Source organism: Bremia lactucae (genome assembly GCF_004359215.1).
Source record: "Bremia lactucae strain SF5 chromosome Unknown BlacSF5_NotPlaced_183_SHOA01000117.1_1171385bp, whole genome shotgun sequence".
Lineage (NCBI taxonomy): Eukaryota > Oomycota > Peronosporomycetes > Peronosporales > Peronosporaceae > Bremia > Bremia lactucae.
This window is the reverse complement of record NW_027152196.1, coordinates 1,101,668-1,125,625: the sequence shown is the minus strand read 5'-3', so window position 1 is coordinate 1,125,625 and position 23,958 is coordinate 1,101,668. Positions and strand designations below refer to the sequence as shown.

The 23,958-nt window shown below is 46.3% G+C and overlaps 2 protein-coding genes across 2 annotated transcripts; one reads left to right on the top strand and one right to left on the bottom strand.

Annotated features, from left to right (window-relative positions):
- Nucleotides 1–15,845: 15,845 nt before the first annotated feature.
- On the top strand, nt 15,846–18,635 carry CCR75_001396 (uncharacterized protein; the record flags this gene model as incomplete). Its single annotated transcript, XM_067959499.1, has 1 exon — nt 15,846–18,635. The coding sequence occupies one exon, from the start codon at nt 15,846–15,848 to the stop codon at nt 18,633–18,635; it is 2,790 nt and encodes a 929-aa protein (XP_067815530.1).
- Nucleotides 18,636–18,889: 254 nt separating this feature from the next.
- Nucleotides 18,890–22,063, bottom strand: CCR75_001397 (uncharacterized protein; the record flags this gene model as incomplete). Its single annotated transcript, XM_067959500.1, has 1 exon — nt 18,890–22,063. One exon carries the CDS (start codon nt 22,061–22,063, stop codon nt 18,890–18,892), a length of 3,174 nt encoding a protein of 1,057 aa, XP_067815614.1.
- Between the last annotated feature and the right edge of the window lie 1,895 nt (nt 22,064–23,958).

The following is a 23,958-nucleotide window of genomic DNA, read 5'->3' as shown; positions in this document are numbered from 1 at the left end:
ATTTTCAATCTGGGCTTAAGCAGCATGAGCTACGCGAGTTTGTACATCACCCAAGTTTTTTCCGGAACACTTATGTAGCTCTTTAACATATGATGAAGCCCTTCAGCTCTCGATGATGTGACGTGGCCAAAATGCATGCAATTCCTGGTGTATGCGTAAATAAATTAATTTTTATGTGTCAGACAGGTGGTATCCGGATAGGCCAGCATGTTAGGCAGTGCAGTATATGTTGAGTGCATGCTTATCATGAGATTGATTTACACTTCCTCTGATTTCGAATAGATTACATCTGTCCGACTCTTCACGAATTTATTCCAGTCATCCCCAGGTCCAAAAAACTTACGACAATTTGCTAGAGCGTTTTTTTAAATATGTTAAACGCATAGAAGATGGGTTGAGGTGGGAAATGTTATTTCAGGGCATTCTTTAGGGCAAATTCTCGGTCTGTTGTGATTGTCTGTGGCAGTTGATCGAGAGCCCAAAGGTAGTCCGCTTCACGTTCATGCCTGATGAAAGCAATAGCAATTGGGAGGAAGTGTTGAAGCTTGTGACACCAGTGATATGGAGGATCCGGCATTATGAATCGATCACAGATATCCTTACGCTTTGGTGGTGGACTGCACCTATCTAGGTGCAGTCCGCCACCAAAGCGTATGGATGTCTGTAAAGGAGTTCCACAGATTTTTGGCTGGCATAGAATAGGTGTGAAAAGATGATGATAATCATCTTTCACACCTATAAACCCACTCTGCATGATGCAGAATGTCAAATAGAGCGTCCAGTGGTGTACGATTGCGAAGCTCTTCTGCTCGCACCGCTGGCGCTCGTTGTAGATTGTCCTTCCTATTGCTTTTGTGCTGGGATCTATTTGGCGTAGGGTTGTGACAATTTCTTTCGGCGCAATCCCAGCCTTAAGAAGTTTTTGTACTAACAAATTTTGCTCTGATTGAAAGCGTCAGGCAGTCGGATGACTACTTATGTTGTCTGAAGGTTCATGATTATGTTCCCTATGAAAAGTTCGCAGTTGCAAGCTGTTATCGCTTGGTAGACGCCCTGATAGACGAAACGGGCAATTAGTCAATCGGCTCGCAGAGTTTCGCGGCAACTCAAGTCATGTTGCTGCCCTTTGCAGGTAGGTACCACGTCGATCGCATTACAAAATAATCTTCTTTTTGTCGGAATTTAGGGTAGACACAGCATATCCTTCTGCATGAGCGAATTCGCGAGCTGCATCCGTCAGGGCCATTGTGCTGGGAAAGGATGCATTGGGTGGTGTGGTGGAAGCATTGTAGAACAGCCTGACAAGGAAGAAAGTAGAAATTGAGTGTGATATAGAGAATGTATTGTGATTGATAATAATTCGTAGGACCCGCTTGTTTACAAGTCAAAAAGAAGGATATGGAGAGTAGATCAACTTGACCCAGCCCGATTCAAAACGATGTTTTTTTATCGTGAAAAAAAATATGCGGAGCGCAATAAGTAAGGCTTCTGATTGGCTAAAACAATCCCATTTTTATGTAGGTGATACGAAATACGAGTAGTAGCCACCAGATAGAGATCTGGTGGAATTAAGGTAAGGTTCCACATTTTAAATTTTAATTAAAGTTTAGTTTTTCGTATAATCTTAATGAATTAAGTCCGATTCGCCAATCTACGCCTGAGTCTTTATAAGTCCGAGCGTCTGCTGACATAGATCCATTTCTCAAACTTTTAGGGGTGAAACGCGTAGCGTTTGATAACCTTACAAATTTGTTTGGGCTGGATCGTAGAGATCACATCCTTTTCAGGGCCCAAAGGTTCTTGTTGCAAGGCTTAAAGCCTTTCTGCAACATGAATCTTTCTATATCGGACCACTTAGCAGCATTTATGCAACTCGGTAAATTCCTGTACCTGATCAGGAGCCTAAGGCTTGCCCTCTTGTTGTCAGTGTTGAGACATATGAGGACAAGAGAGAGAAAATCTCCTTGTTTGGATCGAAACATATGGAAATGGCCATACCCCTGCCATGATCCTAACAGAACAACAAAAGTGGTGATGACAACTTCTTAGCTCGGTGGTGAAGCCTGTGAGTGAGCATCACATGTAGCACGTACACAGACGACGCATTTCCCACGCTGGATTCGCACCTATTCGCAATGAAAGTTGCCCCACACAAGTGAAGTAATTAGACCCACCACTTGTGTAACGGGGCACCTTTCAATAGTACTGATCAGTACTAGTTAACCTTACACTGATTACAATGTAGGTGAGATGCCTCGAAATTACACGTACACAAAGTTACAGAGGAAGGTTTCTATGGATCTTAGGGTCTTTAGCTTACAGGTCTAGACTAAGGCTTATCAATAGAGAATAGTAAAGCTGTATTAATGTATTTAGTTTCCTAAGTAACGATCATCTATCTACTTCTGAACGTATTATATTAATATTTAACTAAGGATGTCGCGTCCTTGCGATCCACACTATCCTTGTCTTATAATGATTGACTGGACTGATTTAGACTTAAATCAACCGATCAATAGACCTAATGTTTTATTGTATCAATTACCAAATTTGGTAATATGAGTACTATTTAAGTTAAAATTAATGAAGATATAATTTCGTATTTCTTTGTTTATTTCCTCTTATAGGAAATAATACCTATGAAACGAGACACCCCATTTCATCACCCCACCTTAACTAACAGTCACTATTGCGACTGATGTAGGGTGACCGGAAATACTATTATGTCTTTCCGTGTAATTTTGCATTATTGATTTTAATCAAAATACCGTTATTATTTGCCTTATTGATTTTGACCGAGATCAACATGGCGACAAACAAGTCTGTGCGCGTGGCCCGTGAGGCCGCAAAGCTGGCAGCTGCACGGATTAGTGCAGCTGTTAGTATTGCAAATGTTTAAGTAGACGCTAATGCGTCGACTGTGTGGAATACGTAACCTCCTACCCCAATTGAAGGTGACTGAGATATGTCATCTGATAATATAATTGCAGGTGACGGTGACAAGTCACCTGCTACACCAATTGTAGGTGACTGGACCAAGTCACCGGCACCGCCCGACTCAGTGGCTACTGTAAATGCCGCCGGATCACCTAAGGACGAGTCCGTTAAACCTTTGGTTTCTAATGTGACAACCTAAGAGGTGATGACGAGTTTGGTGGGGAGTCATCGGATGGTGACTTCGTGGGCGATGATCACTCTGGTGACTAAGTATACGTCACTAGAAACTAAGTGATCTGTAGGGAAGAGTGTTACTGGTGGTGCTAGTTTGCATACGCCAGGAAAGGAGTGATTCTAGGGATTGCTTCAAGGGCCAAGTTAACGTTAACATGCGCCATCAAGAGAGGAATCGCAAAACGTTGCGGCTCGCTCCTGAAAATAGACATAGTTTCCCCTCGAAGAATAACCTAATTCGTTGGTCTGGTATGACAACGATCGATATCACATTCCGTTATTTGACTCAGCCAGGCTTCACTGGTGAGAATGAGACGGAATTCTTTATCGGCATCGGTAGTACTCTTCTATGCGGGGGAAGGATGCAAACCTTTGCTCCAAGCTTGGACAGCCTTTGTGCTCAATATGCAAAACATAGGCCTGACAAGCTAAATGCTCTCCGTGAACGGTTCGAGAAACGGACCGTAGTCGGTGCACACTATAAGCTACAACGTTTGTCTAGACAGGCAGGAATTCCTTGCCTTTCGTGGGGGGACTCATGTCAATGCTGTTTTAAAGGGGCAGGTCATGCCTCTAAAGAAGCATGTACCCCAAAGCTTGAGGTAGAGAGCAAAGAAATATTCCCTTAAAGATTCTCATTTGAGGACGCTCATCTAACAAGATGCATCAAGGGATTGAGAACCTTCAATACTATTACGAGCGCGGGAAACGTTCGTTCTTGATGGACTCTCTGTCGAGGCGGATGTTCTCATCGTACTGCAAGACGAGACCCGTCCAACATCAGTTGGGAACGAGGTTCCTAACTATCATGCGAGGGTGGATACCCTCGCCAACGAACGAGATGACTCGTTCGAACCCCCTTTACCTCACGGCGGTTCAAGAAGCTTTCAACATGAAAATGCTTCTCATCACTCGAATTTGTCAACGGATGTGGAGGGGGGGGAATCGGGATCGACTCATTTGACGAGCCCGAATCAACATCGTGATTGGACCACTCCTCTTATTATCTAAAGGAGGATCTTGATCACGAGCGAGCCCATCGCAGCGAGTTAGCGGTGACTGTCGACAATGTGTTTCGTGACCATATGAAAAATTGTGCGCAGGTTGCGACTGAACAAATGGCGAACAAGAGGACATGTCAGTCCCTTCAAAACGAGCTGGTGACAGCTCGTCAGAAGATCTCTTCCTTGAAGGAAAGAGTGGATCGTCTGGTTCAAGAGAATCAGACTATGTTCCGAGACAACAAGGCTTTGGCTCGAAACCATCAGGCTTTGGCGATGCCCTCGACCGTTCCGGTGTAACCCGGAATTGGAAGAAGCCTCGTACCCATAGATACCCAACATAAAACGTAGGATGCGCGCACGCATACCACGAGGCAGCGATGTAGAACACAAAACGGCCCAATATACCTGGGCAGTAATTTATCACTGCCTTCATCACGACATGTTTCAGAAGGTCAACCGTAGACAGTACGACTGGGTTATTAGAATTAATTGATGGTATGTTGTCTTCCGTTTCTGTTGGTCCACCGCATCAGCGATGGACTCCTGTACAAGACGGACCCATGCTTCTCAAGCCAAAAAAAATTACCTGCTATCTCTTTTTTTGTTTTCAGTGCGACCGGCTCGCACTGCGGTATTTAAATCTATTCGTTATTAAGAGTATTATCGTTCTCATTAATAATTTTCTTTTTGATGTTAAGTCTTTCAGCATCGTTATTAAAGTCAGTAATAACATTATTGTTATTACTGAGTTTGTCCACCTCAATGTAAATTAAATCAACATTAGTATCTTTCGCATTGACCTTAGTGCTAATGCGTGATGAGCAAGAGCTAAACTTTTTTTTTGCTCGAGCGAGTCCTTGTATTCCCTAGATAGTTCCATGCGAGTTGCCTATGGATTAAGGCACTCGACATTAGATCGAGCTCAAACCGGGCTCGAAGTACTGTGTCAGTGAAGCAGTGGCCACTGCCACGTGAAGAAGTACTTGCGATCGATAAATTCTTTACCGGTCGCGTAAAAGCGGGCCATGAAAGGAGGTCAACCTCCCCACATAGCTCTCCAACCTTCTGTGTGCCGAAGGCGACAGGAGGGTGGCGGATAGTGCACGCATTTAATAAACTGAATGCTGCAACGGTACCGGCTCAAACGCCGATACCTAGAAAAGACGTAATCATAGATGGTATGTCTAAGAGTACCATCTTTCCGTCTATGGATCTGATGGATGAATTTTATCAGATCCTTATGCGTGAACAAGACATCCCGTACACAGCAGTGAGCACTCCCAGTGGGATGCTTTGGAAAAAGCTATTAATGCCACAGGAGCTTAGTAACGCTCCTGCAACTTTCAACAGATGCGTAACGAATCCGTTGAGTCCGGTGCAAAAATTCGCACCGAGTTATTTTGACGATTTTTTCGTCCATAGTCAGACAATTGACAGAAAGGCGGACGTGGAAGTTCATAAAAATCACGTTCGTCAGGTTCTTACACTTATGCGAAAGCATAAGTTGTATGCAAATCTCAAGAAGTGTATATTCGCTGCAAGCGAAATACCACTTCTTGGGTGCATCGTCGGTAAACACGGCGTGCGCCCTGATCCCGAAAAGATCAAGATAATCACCGACTGGCCAGTTCCAGTCGATGTCAAGGGACTTAGAAAGTTTCTTGGTTTAGCGGCGTACTTGCACAAGTACTCTCGCAATTATGGAGAGATGACAGTTCATCTCTCTCGTCTCTTGAAAATATACGAGAAATGGTTATGGAACGCTGATTGTCAGCGTTCGTTTGAAGGTATCAAGCTAAGCTTAATGCAATCGCCCATCTTGGCGATTGCAGATCAAGACACACCATTCCATGTGGTCAGTGACGCCAGCGATTTTGCAATCGGCTGCGCGTTAATGCAATAGGATACAGACGGCGCGAAGCGCGTCCTCTGTTACCAATCGCGCCAGCTGCAACCAGCTGACCGCAATTTTCCAGTGCACGACAAGGAACTCCTTGCCATGAAATATGCATTGGCTAAATTTAGGGTCTATCTCCTCGGAGATACACCGTTCATCGTATATACGGACCATGCGTCAGTACGCACGGCCGTAAATAGCCCTCACCTCTCGCAAAGAATGGCGAGATGGCTACACTTCTTTGCGGAGTATAATTTCTCCGTCGAATATAAACCAGGACGACTTAATGTCGTCGCTGATGCGTTATCACGCCGACCCAATTTTTGAGTCAGCAGTGCACTCCAACAGTGAAATTAATCCCACTGTTGCAGCACTCACTACGAGTGTTCCGTCATCAACCTTAGTTGATGACATAAAGAAAATTTACACAGAAAAAAAGGACCTTCTATGTTTGAAGGATCATTTAATGAATCCATCCCATAAATCTTTTACAGATCTACCGGCTTATACACAACACGCAAGGGCTTATTGTATTACACAGCCGTTACCGGCGACACCCCACGTGTCGTCGTCCCAACTCGCAATGATTTGCGCTTGCGCATCATGTATGAGTGTCACGATTCTCCAACAAGTGGACATCGTGGACGTGAGAAGACTTACCTCAAAGTAAGTCGCGACTTTTACTGGCCCCGCCAGTATCACTTTGTGCGCAAGTACATTCGTGCTTGCGAGGTATGTCAACGGGTGAAGCCTAGCCCTTCATCCCGTGCGCCTCTTCACCTTGACCACTTCCGGCAGAGTGTTGGCAGTCCGTATCTATGGTTTTCGTCTTCGGATTTTCCGAAGACGATCACAAAAAAATGGGAAAAAAATCCTTGTTTTTGTAGATAGATTCAGCAAGATGCTGCAGTACCAGAGTCGATTACGGCTCCGGGTTGTGCTTGTTCCATATCGACACGGTATCTAAACTCCACGGTAAACCCCGTGAATTGGTCTCGGATAGAGATCCACGATTCACGGCGGAGTTCTAGCAATCCGCGTTCCGATCTCTCGGAACACGGCTGAAGCGGGGGATGGACTCGCACGAGCAAAACCATTTCTGGCTCATGCTCATCACGCGTCGAAAATAACAACGATGCGAGTGATGTCGATGTCGAAGAAATCGACATCGAAGAAGAGAAAGATCTCATGGCAGTGCCCACAAAGCGTGCTGAAAAAGACAAAACAAATGAGTCAGCATAGGGATTTCTGCTGACTCAAGAATCAGTAATCCGTTTTGTACAGGATTCCACTGCTAATGCAGTGGACCCTCAGAAACGGAATGCAGACAAACATGGAAGAGCAAATGATCATTCGTTTAAAATTAATGATCTAGTGCTACTCTTTACGGTAAACCTCCCTAAGCTTGTAATCACTGATGTGGGTAGCACAAAAGTACTACCCAATTTCATTGAGCCTTTCCGTGTACTGCATCGCAGAGGCAATACGTACACAATAGAATTGCCACGTAGGATGCGTTCGCATCCTACGTTTTACGTTGGTCGGCTCCGCCCGTACCATCAGTACGCGGCTTCTTCCGAGGACGGATCTGACCACCCTTTTCAAGAATCCCTAAAAGATTCTTGTGGTCGCGAACCAGATGCTCATGTTGAACCTGGAGTTTCTCATGCCGGTTCCGATTACCCTCGAAACTGCGATGAGCTGACGACAGCTAGTCACGAAGAGCGTGATATTTCCGATCGTACTCCAACATGGAGTAAGCTTTCTTCGAACGGTCTTCCAACCGCTCGATATGGTGAGCCTGCACCATCTGCTCCAACGAACGACGCTTGCCATGCTCGTGGTCAGGTCTCTCCTCTAAATTATGGAGGAAGCGATCGATTTTGTCGATCTTCGACATTAGATCCGACACACGGTTCGGATCTAATTTTCCCTCCTCCACCATAGTCATCGGTGGATTCCCACGGAGGTCAACGTTTCCTTGTGGAACATATCCAAAACCACCGTGATGTGAAGGGGCAGCAAACGAGTAATCTTGTTCGCTGGCGTGGTTATCCACCTTCACATGACAGCTGGGAGCCTCATTCACAGCTGGTTGCTGACGTTGAGGGCCTCGTCCGTCAATATGACGAGACCCATCCGATGGTTATAGAAGGTCCATCGAGAAACACGCGCCCTTGGCGCCTGTTAATCGATTGCAAAACGTCAATCGCATCCCGCATCTCAATAGAGATGCGAGCCCTTCCCCAGGGCGATCACAGGGAATAGACATCCCCTTTTACTCGCTTCGTGTTGTCAACAACACGGACAAGGATCACCCCAAGTGAGGCATCGAAGTCCTGCCTCACGTGACAACCGATGCAATTTATACCTTGCACCGGTTGGAGTTCGGTTCTCAAACTTAACGCGATTTGCGTAAAGTTTATGAAGCCAGGCTTCGCGTCCAATGTCTTTGACATTGCGAATGAACGCGCTCCAGGCTTGCATAAGCGAGACTTTATCTCGCTTATGCAAGCCTGGAGCGCGTTCAGATTTTTATCTCGATGCATTTCTTAAGCATCGCTACAAAACCATCGATGCTTAAGAAATGCATCGAGATAAAAATCTTCCTCAGCGCGAAAGCTCTTCGCGCTGAAATCAAGGTCAGGTGGCTTTGTCGCATAAATAAGGGTTATTTATTGTAAGGAGTAGTCTCTCCAGACAAGCTATTGATTAGCAGTTCTGGCAAAAGCCACGGCTCTTCTCAGGAGCGAGATGAGACATTTCATTCTCTTCACTCCTCTGAGTATTACCCACTGAAGCAGGGGTACCACAAAAACTTTTATTACGATGGCTTACGCCATCGTCATCACCTTGCACAGAAACAGGTGCAGGTGACCGTACGGGAGACGGAATGGGCGATGAGTGATCATCCTCATCGTTGAAACGAAATAAACTATTATCTCGTCTATCAGAATGAGCCCTCTCATTCGAAGGCTCATAGTCAGCCGCCTGACGTCTATCAGGCGACTGTTCTGTTCTCCCCGAGTCGACCTCCAAAAAGGGGTCGTATTCACGTGGTGAATCACCACGTGCACCCGCAACATCTAGTGTTGCGCGAGTAGAAGATACTACGGCAGACGTTCCGTCTGCCGCAAGAGATAACAGTGCGTCACCCGCGGCTGCACGAACCGCAGCCGAAGGCGCACGACTATGGACAAAAATGTCATCAAAATAAGTCTGTACATAACCTCGATGAGGGCGAAACAGTTGCGTCACTAGACGATTAAACGTTTTCGAGGCGTTGGAAAGCCCTTGTGAAATAACCAGCCACTCCCATAACAAGCCGCTTGGAATGCTAAACGCTGTAAGCGGAATATTGCTCGCTCGCATGAGCAATTAGTATTAACCATCGGCTAAGTCCAATGCACTGTACATTATACATCCCACCATATTGTTCTAAAGAGCATCCTCTCTAGGAATGGGGGCTTGTGCTGGTATAGTGACATCATTAAGCTCATATATTATAAGCATGTACAATGCGCTGTTTACCACTTGGCTTTTTGAAACAAAATGTCGGTGTCGAATGAGGAGATTTGCTCTCTTGTACCATTCCAGCCTCGTGCTTAGCACGGAAGAAATCGTCAATGACGTCACACTGCTCCCATGGTTAAGGCCATTGTCTTGAGACACAGTATTTGGTTCCCGAAACCAAGTCAATTTCATGACGAACACCTCTATCCGGAGGTAAAAGAGATGGTGGATTATTACATACCACATCTTGGATTTCCTTAATCAAGGAATAAAAGGGATCCGTAGGATCGTTAAGGATCGATGACCTATTTCGCGCACTGAGTGTAGCTTTCGTGTCATCTAGGACAGCTTCGTCTAGAAGTGACGATGAGTTTAATTCAATTGTTGGTAGAATGACCACCATTTCAGATAAGTCGCCAGCCTTCAAGGCTCAGCCGCACTCATCAATAGACATTTCGTCTAGCTCTGAAAGAGCATGTAACGAAGGGATTGCCGCAAGGCTAACTACCCCCTCAATGTTACCGGTTACATCATTTAAAAGCGTATGTACTTGCTCACTCGTATCACCTTGTGATGGTATAAACGCTTCGCGTCTCCCCTGTCTTGAAGTAGAGACAATACGCCTCTTAGAGGCCGGGACATTCACGTCCCCGGGTTTTCGAGCCTGTATTGGTTCTATACCAGACATGGTGTCTAATTTGACATACGACAAGGAGTTAGGTCACTCAATTTCCTTATTAAGCGATCGTTTACGTGTCGCTTCACGTGCATTAGAAGGTAATGACCCAAAATACCCTGGCGAACCGCCAATAGTGTCACTATTGACACTCAGTATGGTACCACCTCGGCCGACCATATTCGGTGGACTTAGACGTGCCACTCCACGTATGTCAGGAAAACTGCACCCTTGATAATTTTTTTTGGACTTAGACCAACAATCCTTTCAGCATTTAGTGAATCGTTATTACAACGAGTGTACCTTGACGGAGTACGTGCCGTTCCACTTATTTCTGCTGAGTCGGGCTCAGAATTAATGTTTTTAACATTAGAGTTTATGAACTAAGACATGTCAATGTCTAAAACACTGACAGACTCCTTCAATGATCCGCGCCAATAGCGCTTTTGCTGCCTAGCAAAGGTGGGTTCATGACTCTCCGAAACTTTGCTAGAATAATTGCGCGTGGCGCCTAAGGTCCTAGACCGCGTAGTGACCACTCCATCCAATGACAGCCAGAGTGTTGTCGTTTAAGAGGAACAGCATAAGACCATCCGTAGATGTTACATGTGCGGAAGCACGAAACATTAACGTCCGGCGTGCCCCCTACGAAATTCGCGTAAAGCTTGAAAGAGCTCCAACTCCGACCTATGCCAGAGATCTGGTACGGTGCGGGAAAATGTCGATACCCAGTAGGTGCGGGGCGCCCTACTGGGGAAGACCTAGGTACTGTTGAACCTCTAGGAGGTGAAAAAAAGAAGATTCTAGCCCCAATTCGCCCGTCGCTTAGTGGCACGGGTGAGAGTACCAGCCTGGCTTGCTAGTCGCTCAAAAGCGACTATAAAGAGCTTTGATAAGCCGTGGTCAATTTGAATTGGCTCAGGAGCGTCTTGCAATTATGCTCGACGCCTTTCCCTTGAAGTAGGTCAACAATACGTTGAGGCGCTTAAAGCGCATGAAGGTGATACAATCACTGTTATCTTAGCGACTGGGACTCGTGTCACTATTTTCAAAGTTCCATTGAGCTTAGGTATAAAGTTTATGGACTTTGGCAGTATGGGACGCTGTCTCGTCCTTGATTAGGATTCGAATATGATCTCATCATTGGTATGGCCTGGTTAGAACACGATAAGCCATGGATCAATTGGAGGCCACTTAATTTAATAATGATGTTGATTGGTCAGAACCATCATTTTTAATTCCATCGCATGAAGAACAAATTCATGCAGGGTGCTGATGGTGCGGCGCAGAGCAGGGTCGGTCGGATATGGAAAACCATTTGGACCATTTGCGAGCAGTGCTCGACTGTATGCGCACAAATAAATTGTATGCCAATGCATCTAAATGCATTTTTGGTGCAGAAGAAATTTCTTTCTTAGAATGCTTCATTGGAAAGCGAGGCCTTAGAGCGGATTTCGCTAAAGTACAAGCCATTGTGGATTGGGCGGATCCTAAAAAAAACAAAAGGATATGCGTAAGCGGTTGAATCTCGCCAATTATTCCCACAAATATAGCGAAAAGTACGCTGATATGGCTAGGTCATTCTCTAATCTCCTTAAAAAGGATACAGAAAATGGTGCTGGACTAGCACCAAAAATAATGTTTTTCGAGTAGTTAAGGATAGTCTTATCCATGCCCCGATTCTGGCACTGCCAAATCCAAATTGGCCTTTCAGTGTCGTCTGTGACGCATCAGTTTTTGCCATTGGCAATGCTCTGTTACAAACAGATGTTGATGGGCATGAATGTGTCATTACGTTTGAGTCTAGACAGCTTAAAGCTGCGGAAAAGAACTACCCAGTTCATGACAAAGAGTTATTCGCTATGAAGTATGCTCTCGTCAAATTCAGACTTCATCTGCTCAGCTCTAAGCCGTTTGTGATATACACAGATCACGCGTTATTACGCACGGCGACTAAGTCGCCCCTTCTCTCACAGAGAACGGCCCGATTACTATCCTTTTTCGCGGAGTACAACTTCGAGGTGAAGTATAAGCCCGGAAAGCAGAATGTTTTGGCCGATGCGTTATCACGCAGGCCGGATTATGAGCTTTCTCATTTAACGACTATCTTGTCGCCTTTTCCTGAATTAATCCGTTTGGCTTACGCCAAGGATGAACAGTATGTAGCTCTGCTACGAGCTTTAAAGAACTCCAATTTAGGTATTAAATTGCCGGTACGTTTGCGTGCAAGGTTACATCGATTTTTTTATGATAACGACCTGTTTGCTTTATTGCACGGACAGTGCGGACCCTCCTCATCTTGTTGTTCCTCATGATGAGGATTTGAAGTCCCAAATCCTCTATGAGGCACACGATACTGTCCTTGATGGTCATCTCCGTAGAGAAAAGACCTACGGCTCTGTAAGCCAGAGTTATTGGTGGCCCAAACTTTATAAAAGGGTCAGCACATATGTTCGCACTTGCGAAACTTGCCAACGGGTTAGACCCTCGGCGCATGCTGCTGCGTTACTAACGAGCCTTCCCGTCCCCATAGGTTGCTCGGAGTCCATTAGTATGGATTTTGTTTTCGGTCTACCGAAAGATTCAGCCGGTAACTCCGGCATAGTGGTCTTTGTTGACCAATTGAGCAAAATGGCTCACTTAGCGGCCGTGCCGGATTCCATCAATGGTGCAGGTACATTGATCGCGTGTTCCGACAACATGCTTTGCCAGTGGCAATTGTCTCTGATCGGGCCCCCCGTTTCACGGGTAAAATCTGGAAATCAATTTTCCGAGTGCTTGGCACCAGATCGGATATGTCCACTGCGGACCATCCGCAGCCCGATGGTCAAACTGAACGTGTCAATCGCGTCATTGAAGACGTTTACCGCAGCGTGTGTGCTCAGACACCGAAGCGCTGGAGCTCAATGCTCCCAGTGGCGGAGTTTGCATTTAATAACGCTGTACATGCCTTTACAAGGTATAATCCGCTCTCTGTCAACGGTCTCACCCACCCATGCGTTTTATTAACGAAACCACTGCGTAATTCAGGGCTTAAAGGGGGAGAATTAGCGGATAGGCTTGCTGATATCAGCCCTGTTACCGTTCGGAAACAAGCAAGCGAGGAGTTTCTCGCGACGCGATTTAGTGTCTTAAGACATGTAGGGATACGATGACTGATAGCCACGACAAACAAAAAGAACAATCAGATGCCAAAGGCAACATCTGTATTAATTCTTATATGATCGGAGACCGAGTTTTACTAAAACGCTAAAAATCTACCTACCAACTTGGTTTCCGCGGTCTTCAAGACCAGATTGTGCCCGCGCTCTATTATACCATTTACGGTCGTGGCCAAGAAGGGCCTAGCTTATACGCAAAACCTTCCTAGTAAGCTGCGTACACACTCTGTTTTACGTTGGCTTGCTTAAGCCATATCGGGACCCTTCCCACGTGAACTTGAAGGCGCTTGCGCCGAGACAGGCGGTCGTGCCGCAGATTGCTGCATCCTCACCAGAATATCCAACTGGCCCTCTAAAGGAGGCTGCTGACGCTCCAGCGTCGAAAGACGGTCCCGAACCGCCTTAAAAGAGCTCTCAACACGAGCAAGGACCTCACGAAGAAGTTGCACCTGGTGCCGTAGAGCATCAAATGCTTCCGTCGAAATTTCGGCCCCCTCCCGCGCTGCTTGATGCGCCGGAGAAACTTCAGTTTCACGTGAAGAAACTCTTAAAGCGACGTCGTCGTAAGGGCCAATACCAGTATCTGGTGAAGTGGCTTGGGTACCCCTCTTCTGAACGCTCTTGGGAGTTTGAGGTACCTCTTCGGCAAGATTTTCCGTACGCCGTTGACGTTTTTGAGCGCCAAGCTCAGGGTCAGCTCGTGTCAAACGACGCTTCCCACCTGTGCGGCTTTGAACCATGGCTGTACGGTCAACCCAAGCACTAAAATATCGGCTAGGCCTTTCTTCGTTTTGTGGCATAAATGCCGAACGTAACTGGCCTTTGATTATAAGCTTGGCGAAATCGAAGTGAAGCTTCCGTTCCAAACGAACATCACCTCTATCTGCAGACTCTCTGATATTCTAAATATCACGAAGTCGGCGGACCTGGTGGACCCAGTTCTCAAATGAGACTTCGTTTTCACTCCTTGTTTCGTTAGGTAAAAAAGAACGAAAAATTTCCTCATGAGGTCACCGAAGCCCCACAGGCTTGATCATGTAAATGCGTCAGATACTGGCTTCGCGTCATTACCTTTGGTGTAAGGTATTGCTTATGAAGAGCGTCGCGGGCAGCGATCTCCTCCGGCGTCCTCGCCGGGTCACCGGAGATCCTGATGGCCAAGTTATGACCCGCTATCTCTTTGAGACGCTCGTCCTCACTAAGCGGAGTGAATTTATCTTCACTACGAGCTTTAGCTTTCGCTAGCTCGGCAGCTCAACAACGAGCTCTTTCCTATATGAGAATTATCCGCTCTTGCTCTTCATCGAGCGGATTCGTAATGATATTGGACTCAGGTCCCGTGTCCTGCTCAATGCAGTTAAACAATCAGCCGCACCACGTTCTGGGAACGGATTCGGGGCTCGCCGACGTTCGTCCGGAGGAGAAGGCGTGAGCGAACGCCGCTCTTTTTCCTCCTCCTCTGATTGAGAGTGACTTTCAAAGACCATCATTCCCTCATCGTCGAGGAAGGTGCTAAGAGTCTGTGACTCACGCTTGATTGTCATGAGTCGAAGGAAAGAAAAACACAACCAAACGGTTAGCTGTTTAGGTTCCAACCTCAAAGAGGAAATGAAGCGAATGTTGTCAATCGTTGTCAACAGTCTGATGGGGGAGGGTATAATGGGGCACACATCGGTTGGAAAACCGTTGTTGTGGTACATTTACTTTATGGGTAAAATACCCTCTTATCTAATCTTAAAATAGTTTGTTACTTAAATCCAATTTATTTTGGGTAACAAATGTGGTCGCTGCCAGATATAAATCTGGCGACAAAAATCTATCTTAAATTTAGCTAGGGTAAGGTTTTAGATTTAAATAAGTAAATAAAGTGCAGTTCTTCTCTTGATCTTAAAGCGTTAAGTGCCTTTCTAAGGCTTGCGCATTGATCTGTAAGAGATAAAAGCCTTTTTAAGGTATATTCTCGTGGACACTGGTTGCCACGTGGTTCTACGAGCCCCTGAATCCCTTTGAACTAGGATTCTTTAAGCTTTAGTAACTTGTACGACTCCCTGAGTTATAAACCCATTAGTTCAATAGAATTAAGTGACTCAGAGAGGTAGCTCCGCTACAGTCTACGAAAAATTTGGTCATTAACTTCAAATAAAAGAAGGACAATTTCTCTTCCACTTTCGTCAGCGTTTCGATTGTTTCGTTTCACTGCGTTAGCAATAAAGCCCTGCAAAAACGGATAGCTGCTTCTGAAACTATAGGAGTTCACCAGGCTTTACCCTAATTTATAATCTTCTCGATTTTTTTCTCTGCTTTCGCTCGTAAAAGATCTTTCCTTGTAAAATTCAAATAGAAAAGGGTCATCGTTCCCAAAGAAATTAAACGGATCAAAGTATTTTTCTAACTCTTTCGCAAGTGACCATCACTCGTGCTTCATGTCGAACAAGTCCAAGGTGTTTCAACGTCTGCCGACGTGTGTAATCCCAACGAAGGTAACCCCAGTGTATCCCTTCCATATCTTAATCTTTGTATCGAACACTTCAACCCACACTCTTGCTCGTGTCTTGCAGTACCGCATTGACTACGAACTCGTCGATCTACTGAACTTCCGCTTTGAAGGCTTCGAGCGCGTCACGTTGCACGTAAAGCATGCGACATCCATCATCACGTGCCACGCCGTTGAGCTCTACGTATTCGACGTCTCCATCGTGGATCCAACCACTTCTCTCACGCAACAGGCGCAGCAAATCACGTATCAGACTAAAGATGACTTAATTTCCTTTCACTTTGCCACGCCATTCGCAGTAAACTCAATCTTGACTTTACAACTCCGCTTCCATGGCTTTCTAAACGACCAGCTCCGTGGATTCTATCGCACCGAGTATGAATACCAAGAAGAAAAGCGCGTACTCGCCGTCACGCAATTTCAAGCCTGCGACGCTCGTCGAGCATTCGTGTGTTGGGACGAACCAGCGTTAAAAGCAACGTTTGAGATCTCGATCATTACCGAGCCAAATCTCGTGGCGCTGTGCAATACTCACGTTGTCGAGACTCGAGTGCAACCGAAAAAGAACGCGCATATCCGTAGCAACACACGCTACGATCGACAAGAATTAATGGAGAAAGTATGGAAGTTTGCCGAGTCTCCTATCATGTCGACGTATCTTCTCGCGATCGTGATTGGAGAATTTGATATGATTTCAAATCTAACCCCAGAAGGCGTAATCGTGAACGTCTATACAGCGCCAGGACAGAGCGCACGTGGCCACTTTGCACTGGACGTGGCCGTTCAAGCTCTGTCGTTTTTTACAGCAAGCTTCCAAGTTCCGTATCCACTCAAGAAACTCGATATGGTAGCGATTCCCGACTTTTTAGGTGCAATGGAGAATTGGGGCCTTGTCACGTACACTGAGAGCTATTTGTTAGTTGACGAGAAGCTGAGTAGTTACGAGATCAAAGCAGATGCAGCTCGAGCGATTTGTCATGAGTTATCGCACCAGTGGTTTGGAAATTTAGTGACGATGGAGTGGTGGACAGGGCTCTGGTTAAATGAAGGATTTGCTCAATTTATGGAGTTTGATGCCGCGGATCATATCTTTCCCGAATGGAAATTGTGGGAAACGTTTGTTCAAGACACGATACTTGGCTCGGCTTTTGTGAAAGACGCAATGATGTCTTCGCATCCTATTGAAGTCGTCGTGAATCATCCCTCTGAAGTCGATGAAATCTTTGATGCTATTTCGTATAATAAAGGATCAAGTATCGTACGCATGCTTTCCGAGTATTTAGGTCGTGACGTGTTTTATCGCGGTGTCCACGACTACCTTGTGAAGTTTCGTTATCAAAACACGGAGACGGAAGATTTATGGGAAGCGTTGGAAAAGGTTTCAGGACAACAGTTGAAAACCATGGCTGATACATGGACGAAGCAAGTAGGTTTTCCACTAGTGACTGTGAATCAAGATGCTGACGGCAAGTGCGTTCTCGTCCAGGAGCGCTTTTTTGCCGATACGAGTCGAAATGCAGATGATCATACGTTGTGGGACATTCCACTCACATTTTGCACGTCCGAGGCGCCCAAAGTTATCAAGCGTCTTGGAATCTGGAATGCTCAATCTGAAGCAATCAAGAATTCTACTAAACTGACAACTCCGCTGGCGGCTGGTGACGCAATTAATAAGCAAATTCAAGTGCCTAAAGGACCGAAGGGATGGATCAAACTTAACCCGAACCAGGCCAGTTTTTATCTCGTAAATTATTCGCCAGCCCTGTGGAAACGTCTTGAAATGCCTATTAAAGAACGACTTCTTGAGGTTTCCGACCGTGTTGGTCTTTTAAATTCTGTATTTACATTTGCTCGCGCTGGCGTGCTGGATCTTTCAGTAGCTTTGGACTATACGAGCGCGTTTCTTGATGAATCGGCTTCCTTGTGCTGGAAAGAAATCTCACGCAACATGGGGTATTACACGACCCTCTTTCGAGACGAAGTGTTTTATCCAGAGTTCCAGCGATATATTCGCAAGTTGTTTGCGCACGTAATGAAGCGTTTGGGTTGGGACGTCGACTCTTTGAAGCAAGCTGATGCTGATGAGGGCGAATTTCGCAAGACGGTGATTTATCGCTTGGGTCTTGCTAATGATCAAGACATTCTCATTGAAGCGAGAAAGCGCTTTCACGCGTATCTTCGCGGTGATCTCTCAGCTCTTTCAAGTGACTTACGTGGCGCAGTGTTTCACATTGAGGTGACGTATGGAGAAGCTCGAAATGCCAAACTCCTACAAGACCTGTACAATAAGAGTGATTTCGCGGAAGAGCGAAGCGATTGTCTTGGTGCTATGGGCTTGGTTTCTGGAACTGCTGCCAAGATTCAAGTACTCGACTGGGCAGTGGAAAATGTGCGGTCTCAAGACATTCAGACTCCGTTTGGAAGCGTGGCAAGCGACCGACTTGGTGCTCAAGTAGCATGGCAGTACTTACAAGACAAGTGGGACGTGTTGTCTAGCAAGTACTCGGCAATGACTCTGGGCTCCATGTTATGTAGTGTCGTGTCTTGCTTCCAAAGTGAAGCTATGGCTGTTGAGGTCGAGGCTTTGATGGTCGACAAGGATACGTCAGGCTACAAACGCCGCCTCGACGTGGCATTGGAAGAAGTGCGTCTTAAAAGTGCCGCGCGCTGTCGCGGCCGTGAATCGCTGGCTCTGTGGCTAAAAGAACGCGCCATCTAAATAGTTCACGAGGCTATCAAGTTGGGAGTATCGTTTAAAGAGAGGAACATGGGGTACTTATCCTCGTCATTTTGCTTTAAAGGGTCATCGAATTAAGTTTCTCAATGCAATGTTTAAGTTTACTTACGTTCGACTCGTTTTTTTCTATTTCCATCCCAGACACAATGCGTCAAGACGTCCAAGACAAGTGTTGATGAGCAAGAATGCTTTCATGAATCGAGAAAGCATTTGCATTGAATCCATTGCAACTTGAATCAATGCGGTGTGTCCATACCCGCACGGACACCACCACGAGCAAGTAGATCCGCAATGTCGTCCTTATGCAGAAGCTGAGACGACCGCACGTCCTGGACAAGGCGTTGGACTTTTTTCTCCTGCTTGAGATACTGTAGCGCCATGTTGCCTAGATTCAAGTCGGGAAGAGCTTCCGTGAACTGCAGACCTTCACGGTAGACAATCTTGCTAGCCAAACTCGAGGCGACAATGGAACGGATGTACGCTAACGGCACCTTTTCCTGCACACGATCAAGCGCTAGCTCTCGAAGCTTTGGAGGCAAGTGTTCATCAATCAGTGTAAACAAAACCTGCTGATCAGCTTCACACACGTCCTCAAAGTGAGCCAACACTGCATCGTGTACGCGGGTAATTGCGCGACTAATTCGCTCACTCGCAGGCGGAAGAGCTGACGTTGGATCCATCTTGTACTCACGAAAGAGCAGCTGCGCCTCCACGCGAGCCAATGCGCGTAATTTATCAACTACTTGAATCACGAGCTCGTCTTTCACGGCAAGGAACTCGTCTGTTTCCAGCAACATACTCGCCACAATCTCATACGACGAGCACACGACGCCACACTTGTTTGCTGAACTATCCTTGACAATCACAACTCCTGCGTGGTCAAACAAGAGTTGACGAGCTTCCGGCGTAATAAAAAGATTCGCCCCCTCAACAATCAGACTCGACGATGGCTTGCCCGTCGCATCAAGGAAATCGCGCCAATTGTTTTCATTAATCGTATTCGGACGGCCGCCTGCAGGAATAAAGAGATCGCTTTGGACTCGATTGTGCATGGAATTACGAGCACGGATCCCTTCTTGTGTATTAATATCGTACTTGACACTCGATGCTTTCACGTTCGCGTCGTCAAAGCTCGACAATGGCAACGATTCATCAACGAGACGTAACAGCTCTTGAATGTCCAGACCCTGCGGATCTTCGAGCACTCCAGTGCCATCGCAAATGCCGACAATACGCAAGTTGGTACCATACTCGCGGTGTAAGATCTTGATGACATTACCAGCCACGTCTCCATCTGTGCCGCCTGTAATCTTGACTGTAAATGACTGCGTCTTGGGGTCAATATGTTGTGACCGGAGCGCCACGTCCGCAAACACCGCGACGCCTTCACTAGTGACTCCGTAGACTTTATGATTAAATCCCGCATCAGGCTTGGAGCTAATGAAAGCACGAGGAATTGGATACCCACGGTACGCGGCGCGCTTGGTCATCCAGACAATGTCATCTGGAATAATGTTTTCATCCGGACCCAAGTAAATGAGCTCGTCTTTGCCGTAATAATCCACAATCTTCGACTTGACCTCTTCGTCCATTGTATTTAAATCCAATAACGCATCCGAGAATGCCTTGACACTCTTCCGAAGAATGAAATCACGAGGAGCGACGTCCCCAATAGGTCCCACAATTGGATCACACAAGACCACAGCCTTTGACCCTCCTTCTGGAATGTCTTTATTCTTTAGTTGCTGCGCAAATGCAAGGTTATACGCCTCGTTATACTGACGAGCACTCTCGAGAGCGTACGCATCGGTGGAGCTGGGGTACACCATGCGTAACCCTCCTCGAGCAATGTCACGAAATCGCACGTGGAAACCTTTAAAACGACGACCATAGATGAAAAACACCCCAAAGGGTGTATCCTTCCCCACGGTGCCGTACCCCATTACTTCTGGGTCCATCCGCAAGGCCAAAGCATAACGATCCCGTACGAACTTATTTGTTCGTAACGTACCCCGCACGGCTTCCGCCATTCGATTAAGCAACAAAATGGCATCTTCATGCTCGACATTCCGTCGAATCTCCTTTTGTAGCTCCTCCACCATGGTATTCTGCTGGGCTTCGGTCATTGGACTCGGTCGTTGAGGATCAAATTTATCCAAGAAAAAGTCAGCAATTCGCGATGCCAGTGGCAAATTCTGCGCATGTTCTAACGTCTCCATAATACGCGTCAACGAGTACGCAAACGGATCTTTTTTCGCCAAGACACCGTGCAGCATATTCCCGTATGCAAAAATGAGCTCTGCACGGGACAATCCAAGCTCCGGATGCTGCAACGTCAAGTGCACAGGTCGATCGTCAATCCATTTAAGATACTTGAGATTTCCCGAGATTTTCGACCATTCAAATTGAAATTCTTGCGTGATTGCATCGGCACTTGGCTGGACGAGGATTCGAATCATGGCGACGTGTCCTTTTCGATTACTCGTGTCTTTGACCACGTCCAAGTGGGCTCGAACGACATTGAGATTGCACAAACCAAGGTACGTGGCAGCTTTTTGCATAAAACTCTTGGGAAGAACATTCGACGCGGCAATTGTGAGCATCGTTTGAGGAACACTTCCTCCTCCAAGCTTGTTTTCATCACTTCGAGTCTCCCATTGATGTTCAACATCCACAGCCACGCCTTCGGTGCCTGACACTTCCGCGTAAAGCTTCATTTGCCACGCAAGACGACGAGGATTGCTATATTGGACATACATGGTATTGCTCTGGTGTAAAAATCGGTCGACGGCATTGGCATCCAAGTAAGATCCGGGAGGTGGACAACTTGTATCGTTTGCATACTCGTTTGCTTGAATTGCGGCACAAAAGTCTTGAATTTTGTCTCGTGCGAGCTTTTCATCGGGGGTGGCATTTCGAAATGGAGCTTGCTGGCCAAAGCGAAAGATATCGAGACCAAGTGAATCGTCAATTGCCGTAAAGATCTTGACACGTGCTAACGTTGCGTTGTTGACAGTTTGCGGAAGTTGCTCGAGGACATTGGCTAATCGACCCGGAAAGTTCTTTCCCGAACGAAAGTGTGAGAACACACGATGGTTTGACGAGCGAAGCATGACTTCTGGTTGCTGTGCATTTACCAGCGCTGTAATCGCGTTTAAATGCTGAAGACGATCGGCTTCATGGATCGATCGAAAGTACGATGGGGGCATGTTGGCTAAGAACCATGGCACAGTCTTGCGGGCCGATTCCTTTTGAAACTTGTCGAGGGCGTGCAACATGTCCTGTTCCGAGATGCATGAATCGCCCGAATGGGCTGCAAACAAACGCGCTAAGAATAAACGATGACGATTGGATGAGATGGATGCGGGGGACGCGCGACGAAGCGCGTGCGATGGAGTGACGTGCAGCATGGGAGGAAAAGGAGGAGGAATGAGAAGATTTGAGGTGTGATCGACGACGTGAGTCAGAGGTCTGTTGTAGGTGATTTCTACCAATTAGATTAGATATACAGGGTCAGGTTCAGTTGAAGTTCAAGCCTTTTGGAGTGGTACACGCAAATTGGAAAGTATCAATAACGCACTATGTTATTCAGCAGTACGTTTTCACCCACTCTAAAGCGTTCAAATTGCGCGCCACATTCACGTTTTAGCTTTAATTGCCGTGGTTAATCCAGGTACCGTAAACACGTAACATTGTCACGCGTGACCCGGTTACACGCTGTATATATCTACAATCGCGTCGGTAATTTTTAATTCACATGGCATTGGAAGCTGCACAAACGCTGCATATGTCAACGATCGCGTCGGAAGGGGGCGTTTTTAGTTTATGCACACGGGGTAACAATCCAGCGTGTAACGGGGACGCTGGGTAGTACCGTCAGGACTTTAGCTAAATTCGAATGACGTCTCCTTAAAATGTGAGTAGTAAAAACATTAGGATAGATATATCACGGTACTAAGGACGTTAAAAGATTTCGCTAACATCCAGAAGTAGCCGTCTTTTTGGCCATACCACGCCCTTGCCCCATTTTCCAGGTTGTAAATGGAAAATGCGTGGGCTATGATTATGCTTGTGGTGACCACTTGAGACCTCGCTCCGCGAATCTGGCCTGCGCTTAGTGCAATTTTGATTTATTTGATCCAGAAAATCAGGCTATTCGCATTATTTTATCAACATGGGGATATGTACCTTTTCCGACTTTCGACGACTAGCGGGAAAAACGCTCACTCGATTCCGCTGTTGCTTTGCGAGAAGGCAATTGTGTTAGGCGTAGAAGCTTTTAAAGAGAACTTTAAAAGCTTCTACGCCTAACACAATTGCCTCCTTCTCCAATATAGCCCACTAGGCATGCGAAAGATGGAGGAATCTGCCGAAGAGGTATTTCACTTTTCGAGTCATCCATTCTTAATGATATCAAATTGGTACATTCCTTCGCCGCGGGTTTGACTACAAGTGCTGCCAGGTGTAACAGGGTCACGTCACACAATGCACAGATGAACTTACTCTACAAACCAATCGCGACCGACGCTTTGCGCTCTGTCAACTTGTATGCGCACACGTGTTTAGTGTATTAAGTTTGCAGTACGACGTTGGTATACAACTATACATATCTTCACTTCGTGGGAGTATATGACAAAGTGTGTCAAATTTTCCTGCTTGCCAACGTGGCTTATTGTTATCCCTGTTCTTGCTGAGTAAGCAAGGCAGGCGATCTTTGAGGGACTTTGTCATAGAGTTGAGAAACTAGGAGGCTGTCATTGGCGGCGTGTTTCGAAGAAGTGAAAGTCACTATTCACATGGATTTGTCCAAGGTTGACCTACTCGTAGGGAACTCTTCTGTCGACAACCACCGATTTTTCAATGAGACGATGCACATCGCGTTACTGGAGATGTAGACGGGCGCGTCGTAATGCGGCCACGCTCTACTTAAGCACACACCCTAGCACAGCGAGGAAGCGGTTTACACCTGCTTCTCTAGCGTGCAGTGAGGTAGTTGTGGTGGGCGCGCAAGCGACCTCACCCAACTCACTAAGAACTCTGGTGAAGTGACGTCACGGGAGTGGTAATCCGTCTCCTCGTGCGCACTTACCAAGTAGGTAGTAATTTTCAGACTGATTTATATTTAATAGAATTAAATATAAATACCTATTTTTACCAATTAAAATGATGTCTCTATAGATATCATTTAATATGTATTGCGAGCGTATCTTTATAGATACCTCGCGTAACTGATGACGCTAGCCGTCATCATGGATGACGCTGGGCGTCATCCCTCCTAATGTGAATGCACCCATGTGCATCACAT